The sequence below is a fragment of the Balaenoptera musculus genome, chromosome 2 (assembly GCF_009873245.2).
Source record: "Balaenoptera musculus isolate JJ_BM4_2016_0621 chromosome 2, mBalMus1.pri.v3, whole genome shotgun sequence".
Lineage (NCBI taxonomy): Eukaryota > Metazoa > Chordata > Mammalia > Artiodactyla > Balaenopteridae > Balaenoptera > Balaenoptera musculus.
Genome location: NC_045786.1, coordinates 41,248,611 through 41,260,712, shown reverse-complemented (window position 1 = coordinate 41,260,712; position 12,102 = coordinate 41,248,611). Strand labels below are relative to the sequence as shown.

Below are 12,102 nucleotides of genomic sequence, written 5' to 3'. Positions count from 1 at the left end.
CCATTTGAATTCTCCATGTGTCATTTATAAGCTCTCAGGACTTGAATAAGTTATTTAACTTCTCTCAGCTTCTGTGTCTTCATCTGTAAGAGCAGGCAAATAATGCTTATCTTCAAGCATTTCCATGAGATAAATGAGATGATCATGTAAAATGATTAGCCCAATGCTAAGCACATAGGAAACATTCAGTAAATAAATACTCAGTAATTGTAACTGGTGTTACAGTGGCAAAACAGGCAGCTTATTGTTCATGTAATATGATTTAGAAGTCTTGGTAAAAGCCTGCTTTGTCCAGAAACATCTTCTAAATTGACTCCCTGAAAAGAGCACTGTTGCAGAGGCCAGTGGATTGTTTGCTGTAGTTAAGGTCACCATTATCTTGGGTGGTAGTAATGTCTCCAAAGGGGGATTTCTAGGGTGGGACATCATACAGTGCGAGTTCTGTGGCTCCAGATGGGTATTTGCATGTGGAGTCCTGATGAAGATCAGGCAGTGTTTGTGATATAATTGCTCAGTTGGGGGATCCAGTGAGGAGAGGGTTTGGAGGCAAACCTTGGGGAGGAATGTATGATAAGCCCAGCTGAGTGGTCTTCTCTTATGAGAAGGGGGGCCACAGTCCTGAAAAGGGCTAGCTGAATTGTCAATAGTTCATATGAATGAATTTTCATGAAGTTCCTGAAACAGAAGGAAATAAATCTGTTTAATAAAACTATTTAATCTTCCTGGGCAAGAATTTCCTGGGATAGTAATGTCCTACTATGCTATGTGGCTGAAGATGATTTCTGTTCTTAAGAATGATGGGAGCCTCGAATCCTTGTATTTATTCTTACTCGTGTATGTGCTTATCAAAAGCAAGGGTGAGTTATTAAACACTTAACCATTATCAATCAAGAGGATCTTACAGCACTACCCAGTCTTCTAAAAAAGCTTTAGTGTAATGGGACCCAACTCGGGTAAAGTTGGTCAGAGAGGGGAACTAAAAAGTTCTACATTATGGACATTGTCTGTAAGGGCTCCTGGGATAACGTGGGGGAATGGTCCTCAGTATGTATGTTTGGGGTGTCTAAGGACAGATAGGCAGCTATGTAAAATGTGTGGGCATTTGGGGTGAGAAGTCGATTACATTACATGGGGATTGAAGGACTGTGGTTATAAATTTTACTTGTTTTGAAACTTTTCCTTGGGCTATTCTCACTAGTGAAGTGAATCTGAAGTTTGAATGTCATCCTTATGGGGAAGGGATTATCATTTCTTGAGCACATACTTGATTCCAGGTACTACACTATGCATTCATTCCTTATAATGGACTTGTAAGGGTGATGCTGTAGTTATCTCTCTTTTATCTTGCTTTAATATTTGCAGATGATGGAAATGTAGTCCAGAATGGCTTAGTAACTTAAACAAGGTTACACAGCTGATAAATGACGGAGCCAAAATGCAGATCAACAACTATGTGATCCTGGTGCTCCTATTCTTGCGTGAGGCTGTCCAAAGGAATCCGTTCGTGTCCTGAGCATTTGGCAGTTTGTTGTCCAAAATTACAGAGGGGGAGTTGGAATAGTAAATAGATGATGCTTGTCATGTTGATGATGGCAATTATAATAGGCAACAGGTATTGAGTGCTTATTACGTTCCAGGCATCGAGCTATCTACTTTATATATATTATCTCATTTAATTTTCTCAACAGTTCCACAAGGAAGGGATTGTTATCAGGTTTTCTTTGTTTTTTTTTTTAGATAAAGACTTAGTGATGAGAGCTGTGAAGTAACATGCTCAAGGTCACACAGCTAGAAAGCAGTGGAGGTCACAGCCATGTGCAAGGACTCCAGAAAGAAAGCTGACAGCTGAAGGGTCTGACCAGCAAGGCAGTGAAGGGTACACAAGGATAGTAAAGATGAGTTTGGAGGTCTGCACTAATTTGTATGTCTCATTCCTAGAGCTGTGGTTGTGAAAGCGTCCAGCTCATTCCTCTGATGCAGGTTCCCACTTTTCCTCCACTTTAAGTTATCTCTTTACTCTAAAAGGGGTGATGAAATTCTCAGATATGGGAAACAAAGAGGAGTCATGGAAGTTTCCTCTGGTTTTGCCCAGTAAAAGTGTCAGAGTGTTGGGTTGCTTGCAGGTATTATAATCTGGGTCACCAAGCACTTCTCCACCAACCTGTCATGGGGCTGGAAATTCCCCATGAGAAATCCAGTCTTTGAGTCTTGAAGGTGTCTGGGCTTTCCTGTTAAAAGACAAACATCTTTATAGAGATGGTCATGCTCTCAAATACCTTCAGGGGCAAGGTAGGTAATTCACTTTCGAAAGGGATGGGGTAAGGTGAATTGGTTGCTATGGCAACCCGGGGACCTGCCCACAAGCATTTACAACATGGCATAGACTATGGACTTCCTGTCAAAGGGTAACCTGTCTTTTTTCCTCTTGATTGTCAAAGTTCATTGCAGAGGATGTGGAGAATAAAAACTACAGAAAAGTCTAAGTCTAGTCTAAAAAAATCCAAAGCAAATTGAATCATCAATATTTTCCTCCCTCATAAGTACTATTGATATCTTGGCATATTCCCTTCCTTTTTTTATTCTTTCTTCCTGAATGTAAAAATCTGCTGCATCAGTGGGGTCTGCACTAAAGAAAACATTCGAACCTCTGTGAAGAAATACCTGGGGTAAAAATAAGGATAGCGCGAGATCACATTTTAGACTGAGAATTAGCTACAAATAAGACTTCAGGAGGACAAAATCTGGAAAGGTAGGTAGAAAGAGTAGAACTTAAGAGGATAAATTGGAGGTGAGGACAAGGATGCAGATTTGCCACAGGAAAACTGGCCAGATAAGAACTTCAGCAGGAGGCTGCCAGGGAGGGGTTGGTAGAGACAAGGGGGCATGGAGAGCGACTTTGGATGGGGTAGGGGGTGGAGGTGCGCTGTTAAATTAAAGGTCCCCAGAAGTCCCCTCTGTCCATTCCACCCCATCCTCCAACCAGTTTAACATAAGCCAATCTGTTTCGGAAATTTAAAAAAAAAATTAAGGAACAGGAACTCTTTTTCCAAGGAAATCTTAGGAAGAAGCCATTTACATAAACAGACTAAAGTACAGCTGGTCTGGGGAGCTTCTCTGGCCTCCAAACACTGAGCTCACCCAAAGGAATGTATGAAACCCCACATCTTCTCCTTCCTATTTGGCTTCCTATTTGGCTTCTTTCTTCCTTTCCCTGGGAGAAGCACTGTCCTCCCCTCAAATCTTCTCAAACTCCTGCAAGTTGCTGATCCCAGTGACCCTCATTTCATTCTTTGGCTCCTCTCTACATTTGTTCAGCTTGACGGATCTCTTGTCAGGTTTCAGGTGTGTATTGACTTTTGCAAAACTCCCAAGCCGTTCATGGAGAAAGATTGACTGATTTGGGGTTGGGGGAGGAGGTGTAGCTATTTTCGATGTTAGTAAACATGACAGCTTGTTAAAGTTTAACAGGAAATCGTGAATAAAATCATTGGGATCTGATAAGGGATTTTTCTCTCAGACAATTACAGACTTTTTTCTCATTATCTCCCTCCCCCTCCCCCAAAAGTGGGAGATGAAAGTCATGAGGATAACACATTATTAGTCTCATACGTTTAACATAGATAAAAGACAAAAGTTCTTAACCTCCCGCTGCCCACGCGGCCTCCATGCACTGTTTTTGCCATTCTGTCTTCTTTTCAGCAGGAGATAGTTTCCTTTAATACCTCCTACCTAATCCTCAATTTTCTTTTAAACATCAGATATTGGATAGGCTGGAACCTCATTTAAACAGTAAAGAAGTCCAGTGCTTTGTGGCCGGGGCCAGCTGAGGAGAGAAATATTTTTGATACAAAAGAATAATTCATTAAAGGAGGTAATGAAGGTGATTTAAACCTTCCACAAACACATCATGGAGTGAATAAAGCTCATGGCTCTCAATTTAGGGTCATGGCTGAATGAAATGTTGTAAAAAGTGAAAAAAATAAAATAAAACCAACTGCACAAATGGGTCAAAAATCTCAGTGGGGCTCAGTCAAGCCTGACAATTTAGAATTTGACAAACAAGTAGAAGAAAAGGAGAATTCCATTAATATTATGAGAAAACCCTTCTGGAATAAAGCACTGAATTTCCATGTTATTGTTTCACTCATGTGCAGTTACATGGTCTTAGGAAAAAATCTGACTTGGAGCTGAAATTTTGCTTATCCAATTACAGCTCAGGGGATCTCTCTCTCACATGCTCGGCCAGAAGCGTAGATTGTCTTATAAACCGGCATGAACAGTATGGATAATGGAGAAATGCAGTCGTGAGAGGGCAGAGCTGCAAGATGTGGGCGTTTGTTCCTGAGAGTCAGCCCGTTAGAGTTCTTCAGAGTACTTAGTCCACAGGGGTAGAGAGGACCAGGATCCAGAGAGTATCTCCTCATCTACTGGGTAGACCTGAACTGGTACACATCTGTCCTCCAACGCTGTAGGCGGAGGAGTTTAACATGAAAAGTGGTGTATGTGGACTGTTGAGAGGTATCTTGGACCATTCTTCCCCCTTTCTTTCTTCATAATGGAAAAATGAAGAAATCATCCACCCATCAGAGGGGTCTCGTGGGAGGTCTCACACAGGGTCATTCAACTAACAAAGGGTAGTCAAGGTGTGGAAGAGGGGAAGGGAACCGTAAGAGCATGCTATTACAGCTCCCTGTCAGATGTAAGGAAGCCCGGTCCTCACATCCCTGCTGGGTGGACTTCCAACCTCTTTCTGGATATTTTTGGTGCCACGTCTCATTACCACATAGAGACCATCTCCTTGTTGGGTAGCCTTGACTCAGAGGAGTTCCTTTCCTGGACGGAGCCAACCCCTTGATGATCTGGCTTCCATTCTCTTTAGGGAAAACACCCAACGCATCTGTTACACATGACAGCCTTCCTGACATTATGTCTGTCACTCAGGGTCCTCTCCTTTCCAACCTAAGCCTTATAGTTGGCTCAACCCAAATGACAATATCCCAAGTCTACTGAGGCTTAAGAAAGAGGAATGGAAATCCGGTGGATTCCCCCCACCTCCTTTCTTCTCTCTCCCCACACACTATCATCCTTTTTCTGAACTATTTGAGAATATTATAGACATTCACAATTGCGAATTTCATAAAAACAAGAATATTCACTTACATAAACATATAATAGTTTATCAAAATCTAACAATAAACATTTATACAATACTATGGGTTAATCTAAACACTTTATTCATATTTTACCAATTGCGTCACTAACGCCTCATGTAGCAAAAGAAAAAAAAATTGTTTTCTGGTCCAGGATCTAAATTATAATTATATATCATACTGACGTGCAATGTCTTTTTAGTCTCTGTTAGCTCAATTCCTGTTGTTTTTGTTTTTTTTTTTTTTTTTGCTTTTCATGACCTTGACATTTTTGAAAAGTACAGATTGGATATTTTGCAGCATGTCCCTCATTTTGGGTTTGCTGATTTTCCTCGTAGTAACATTTAGGTTATGCATTTTGGGGCAGGAAAATCATAGAAGCGATGCTGAAGTGATGCTAAAGTGGTGCTTAAGTGATGCTAAAGTGATGGTGTGTCTTTCTCAGGGCATCTTATCTGCTGATGTTGACTTTGGTCACTTGATTAAGGTGATATCTGCCTGTTTTCTCCACTGGAAAGTTATTATCATTCCCTTTATGATGAATTAGTATCTTGTGGGAGGTACACTGGGACATCCTCAGGCAGGTATGGCCAGCCTGTGATTGACATTGTCTTTTCCCGTTGGTTTCAGAGTCTAACAGCCGCAGGGCTGTGAACAGAGGCTATGTCACCATCTTGCTCCGGCTGCATCAGGACTGGCACAGCCATGACACGACCAATTCCTACGTGCTGATCCGCAGGGCGCTTCTGCTTTGCCTCAGGCATATTGCCAACCTCCGGTCTGGCAGGGAGGCCTTCCTGGCAGCTCAGGGCATGGAGATCCTTTTCAGCACCACACAGGTAATCAGCATGGGGATTATCTCTGCAGTTGGATGACATCTGGATGATTCCTGAAGGCCGTCATTTAGGACTCACCTTCACTAAAGCTGGGAAACCTCAATAAGTTTCTTGCTTCCTGCTCTGGGCAGATGTTCTGGACTCAAATCCTCATTCCTTCCCTCACTCATGTACTGACTGACTCATTTACTCAATACATATTAGTTGGGTACACACTGGGTGGTGCAGTGATTAAGAGTGTTGATTTTAAAGCTAGAGAACCTGGCTTCAGATCCCAGCCCTAGCACCTATAGCTGTGCAACTTTAGAGAAGTCACCCACCTTCTCTGGGACTCAAGTTTCTTCTTCTTAAAAAAAATGGAAATGATACAATCTAGGTTTTTGTGTGGCCTGAATAAGTTAACATAGACATGTCTTTGTTAGCAGGGTTCTTGCCATGACTTAACTGCTTTATGAGTGTGAGTGGGTATTGGAATAATAATTAGTTATTGGGACCTAGTGGTGAATATGATAGATGAGACCCCTGATCTTTTGGGGCAAGCATTCCACCAGAGAGTTGGACACTAAGGAAGCAAAGAATTCAATCTGGAAGATGACTTCATATTGCTCTGGGAAATCAACAGAGCAAGGGCACAGGTCTACAGTGACTTTTACATATGCAGGGAGAAGGTCTTCTCTTAGAGAGGTCAAGTCTTCTCTGAGCAGGTGACACCTAAGCTGAGACCTGAATTATTGAAGGAGTCTGTCATGCCAAGTTTAAGAGGAAGAGCATCCCAGGCAAAGGGAGTAGCACCTATAAGGGCTGTCACTTACCTGCCTCCCAGTGGAATAAGTGTCTAGGGTTTCCTGGATTTCAACCAAATAATAAATTCCTTAATTTCACTTGATTAGGGCTAATTTAAACACCATCATGCGAGGCTACCTATACGTTCTCCATGGATGATGTGAGTATCTCCCAAATACCCATCATCTGCTCACCAACCCTCTCCTGGGGCCAAGGCAGCCGTGTTTCACACACATCATGTTCCTTGCTGTCTTCGTATTAGTCAGTCTCTGCACTACTTTCATTGGTCTCGTTGCTTCTCTCTGGACACCGTCCAATTTCTCTGTACCTGAGTACATCTGAGGTAATGAAGCGGTCAACGAGAGTGCCATTTTCCAACCACGGCATCTGTAGACTCTAACCATTTTTTAAAAAAAGCTTTCTTCCCCTCTAAACAATAACATAATACTGCACTGCAAACCAATATCTAATTTTCTGTCTGCTATTGCCTCTGGGTTTCTCTCCATCATTACAGCTTTCAGAGCTTCTCAGTCATGAAATAGCTACATTTTCCATTCTATTCCTCTGGATGAGGAAGTGCTTTGAATTTTTCCAAGCTTCACCATACTTTGTAAGCCTGTGACCCCCAAATCTCTAATCTCTCCCAGCCTTCGTGTAACTCCCCCCCCCTTTTGCTGATGCCTAGAATTCCCCAACTCTGGCTCGTGTGCTTTAGCCAGGTCCTCTCCCCCCTGCCCTCTGCATTATTGACTGTTTTTCTGATCTGCGTTTAAAAAAAAAAACAAAACAATTAAAAGAGCAATAAAGGGAAAAGATGGTGATCCCAGAGGTCCAGGTCTATGACAAGAAGGGAGTGGAGAAAATACCAAGTGAAGCACAGGCATGAAAGGGACTGTGAGACCAGAAGCAGGCTTTTAGAAGCAGCTCCTCAGCAGGACAATAAAGACCTCAACTGCTCAATTAAGCAAATTTACAATGAGCTCCCGGCCTCCAATTACTGTTGGGAATGGAAACAGGATGTGAGCAGAGGCAGAATCTGCACTTGGTGGCCAGGTTTCTCCTGCCTGAAATGCTTCCCAGCACCTGGGCTGAGTGCTCTGAGCACAGATGCCCTTGCAGCTGTGCTGGAGTTAGAGCTGCCCATCCGTTCTCTCCCCTCTCCTGCCAGAGAAGATGCGTGAGTCACAGGATGGCCAACTGGGGAACCTTGGATCTGGGGATGTCATTTCAGTAGCTATTGCAAATTATGCTGCTTCTACTGCGGCGGCTGCAGCTGATGAAGATGACAATGAAAATGAAGGAGAAGAGGAGGAAGAAGAAGAAAATAAAGGAGGAGGAGGAAGAGGAAGAGGGAATGAGATTTGTCTTGAATGCTTACTATGGCTTAGGGCTGGCATAGCAGTTTATGCAGACTTTCTGATTTCAACATTTGAAAGGATTTGAAACTGATGGTCTTACTCAACAGTCCATATTTCTGTCCACTGGACCAGAGGTTCTCTAAGTTAACTGTGATCAAAGCCACCTACATGGCTGCGAGGGCCCCATCCTCAGAGTTTCTGATTCAGTAGGTCTGGGATGGTCCTGAGAAGTTGTGTTTCTAATAAATTCCTAAGTGATGTTGATACTGCTGGTCTGGGTTGCACTTTGAAAACCACTGTCCTTTACTATTTTTAATCGGTGCTTGTGGTGTTAATTGCAAGCCTACTGGGCATGAGAGTGACTGAGAAAGAACTGTTTTTGAGTCCTTCCTACAGACTTTGCCCATCCTATTGTTCTTTGCCTTCCTGCTGAGGCCACTGCTTGCCATGATTCTCTCTCAATAACCCCACCTCTTTGTTTCCTGGGTCCCACAGCCTTGCACAGATCCTCTGAGCATCCTTCAAACGTTCAGAGGATCAGATTGTCCATAATGCAGTGAGGCTGCTGCGTAACGTAATGAGATCTTGTTGGAGCTTTGTATGAGGAAGGAGAAAGAAGGCCGACAATTTGGATGTAATGTTAAAAACAAACCCCTGCAAGGATGCCCTGAAACAGTTTGAGATCGTTATCAATTTGGAGAAAGGGGTAATTGCAGATGGAACAAACTTGTATGAAATAATCAGGTAAAGGGGCCACTCTCTGGAGCTAGAACAGCTTCAGAGACCAAAAGCATTGCTAAGATTAGTGGTTTTCAAACTTGACGGTGTGTCACAATCTCTTAGAGGGCTTGTTAACACACAGATAGCTGGACTCCACTCCTAGAGTTTCTAATCATTAGATCTGAGTAGATCTGATTCTACGTTTCTAACAAGTACTCAGTTGATGTTAATGCTGCTGGTCTGGGACCCTCACTTTGAGAACCACTAGAATAAACTCTGGTAGCCTTTGAAAAAGTTGCAGCTACTGTCATATGCTCAGAAAGCATGTCAGGCCAGGTCTTGATTCATCAGGACCCTTTTTGTCCACAGGACTGATTACCCCAGCATTGTGGATCTACAGAAGGAAGGGCTGAATCCTAAAGGGAATGTCACCCACTTGGGATCAGGAGCTCGATACTCTGGAGGTCAGGGTAATTGGAGATCATTTACTGTTTATTCAGTCAATGTTTCCTGAGCTTCCGCTTTGTGAAAGGTATTGGGGTTAGGTAGGGAGTTCAAAGAGGAAGGCGATTAGAATTCCCATCCTCCTCAGGACACCTACTGTCCTACAGGGGAAATCAGGATCACTGCAGTATAGGCAGCAAGTGGGATGCCAGAGTGGAACTGGCAAAGCCATGCAGAGGAAGGAGAGCTCTGGGTGGTCTTGGCTGACCAGAGAAGGCTTCGAGAAGGAAGTCATTGACATTTGAGTCAAGGCAGAACAGCTTGAAAAACTTGGTTTGTGTACAGAAGTGCAAGGAGTTAGCCAGGAGGTACAGACTGGAGAGGAAAGCAGTGTACAACTAGTGGAACCACTAAGACATTCTGGAGAGTCAGGCAAGAGGGAAAGACCTGGACAAGAATGAACCAGAAGGTCCCAAACCAAAGGTGTTTCCATCTAAGACAGTCCTAAATTGAAGCTACACCACATCTGTTCTGGACCTTAGAATTTGCCCGTCTATGTTCAAAGAGTTTCTGGAGAGAGAGGAAGGAGAGGGGCCACTCTAAGGCTGGCGTGGAAGAGCGACCTTCAGAGCTGAAACCTGAATGACAAGAAAGAACCAGTGATGTGAAAGTCTGATGTGAGGGCTCCAGGGAGAGGGTAAAAAAGGCAAATGTGAAGGCCCTCAGGCGGTGGGGTCGGGGATGGGGCAGAAGCATGGGCAGGAAAAGTGGGGAGAAATGAGGTGAAGCTAGAGACATAGACGGGACCAGAGTGTCTAGAGCATCCTGAACCATGATAAGGAATTTGGGTTTTATTCCATCAGATTTTAAGCAGGTACAAAGAAGGGGGAAGACAGATTTGGAGAGTTTGGGAAGACCGGATCATGTAGAGTTTTCTAGACCATGAAAAGGAATTCAGATTTTATTTTTTTTTAGGTTTGAAGCAGGGGAGACAATATGATTTATGCTTTTTATTTTTCATTAAAAATTAAAAAAATTTAATAGTGGCAAAATCCATATAACATAAAATTGACCATCTTAGCCATTTTTCAGTGTACATTTCAGTAGTAAATAGCTTCACGCTCTTGTATAACTAATCTCCAAAACTCTTCATCCTGAAAAACTGAAACTCTACACCCATTCAAACTGATTTATGCTTTTCAAGGATCATTCTGGCTGCCCTTTGGAGAGGAGAGTCTCCAAGGGCACAAGAGAAGGAGGGAGAGGCAGGAGGACAAGGGGAGGAGTCAGACTGCAGGAGCCGAGGCAGGAGATCCTATCCTGATGGCTTTGGCTCGTGAGAAGCAGAGCTTAAACCCAAGACTCCTGTTTCTTCCTCAGGCTCCTCTTCCACTAGAATGCCTCATTTTGTTATTGTGAGGATTATTGCTAGGACTCCGCCCTGAATTAGCAGTGGTCTCCTAAGGTCTTCTTTTCAGATTCTTATACAGTTTTATGACCCTAATGATGCCTTCTGGCATCCTACTAGCTAAAGCTTACAGAATGCTTGCTATTAGGCACTCACCTTACCTGTAACTCATTTAATTCAGACACAACCCTATGAGAGAGGTTCTGGTATGATTTCCTCTTTACAGATAAGGAAGCGGCAGCACAGAGAGGTGCAGTAACTTGCCAGGGTTGTACAGCAGTTAGCAATCGTCAGCCCAGGATTTGAATTCAGGCAGTCTTGCTCTGGGATCTGAGCTGCGTGCTCTACTCCGTCTTGCATATGTATCATGAAAGTAGGGTATTTATCATCCGAAGCTAACGCAAAGATGTTAAATGTGAATTGAATATTTTAAGCACTCTTGTATTTTATCATCTTTTCCAAGTAGCAGGTGGATTATTGGGAATCATGGGAAGAGTGAGCCTACAAATCTCACCTTTGCCCGCAATTCTGAGACATTGGTCCACAGGGATCCTATTTCTTGGAGTCTTGTCATTTTATGATACACAGCACAGGTGCTGACCCTGCACTTGCAAGAGCCTGGGAGTGAGTGCCTCCTTAAATTTTGTGTCCGGGGCACCTCCTTGCCTCACCTTAGTCCTGGTCCTGATCCATTAACACCAGGAAAATGTTGACAAAGGATCTAGGCATTTCTATTAACTTGGACCCAACGATCATCTTTAAATTCATAAATGTTTTCCCCTGAGTAGAGCAGACACCAGATATAACATTATCCCTAATGCCTAGGTTTCTGTAGATACTAATACTCCCTCCATCCCCCAAATTCAGTTCATGGTGTGGCCCAATCCAAACAGGACTCTTGGACTTGACTCCATCCTTTCACCTGCTTTCCACCTGCACCATCCCACACCAAGTAAAACATTACACTGTTACCATCATCAGCAATAGTACCAATGGCAATCATAGACAGACCTGGCTTCCAAAATGCTGGCAGTTTTGACTGAGTTCCCTGGCTTGGACTTGGCTCACTATCTTCTCTCTTTTTCCAATACTCATACTTTTCACTAAGCACTTAAAACTATTTGACCAGTCCCAGTGATAAAATAGCCTCAACGAATTTATTTTCCATGAAGAGTGTTTCCTGCTGTTGGTTCAGGATACCTAATTGGTATTATTTGAGTACATGGAAGGGGAAATAGCATTCTTTTTTTGGGGGGGGGGGTTAAGTAACATTTATTTTCCTCTTTTAATAATAGCATTTATTTATTTATTTTTAACATCTTTATTGGAGTATAATTGCTTTACGATGGTGTGTTAGTTTCTGCTTTATAACAAAGTGAATACATATACATCTATGCCCATAT

At 42.9% G+C, this 12,102-nt stretch overlaps 1 protein-coding gene across 1 annotated transcript in view; it reads left to right on the top strand.

Annotated features, from left to right (window-relative positions):
• The window catches only part of AGBL1 (ATP/GTP binding protein like 1), a 503,271-nt gene that overhangs the window by 90,456 nt on the left and 400,713 nt on the right, over positions 1–12,102 (top strand). Inside the window, 1 exon segment of the mRNA XM_036843717.1 lies at positions 5,781–5,989. Within this exon segment, the coding sequence (XP_036699612.1) occupies positions 5,781–5,989 (209 nt within the window).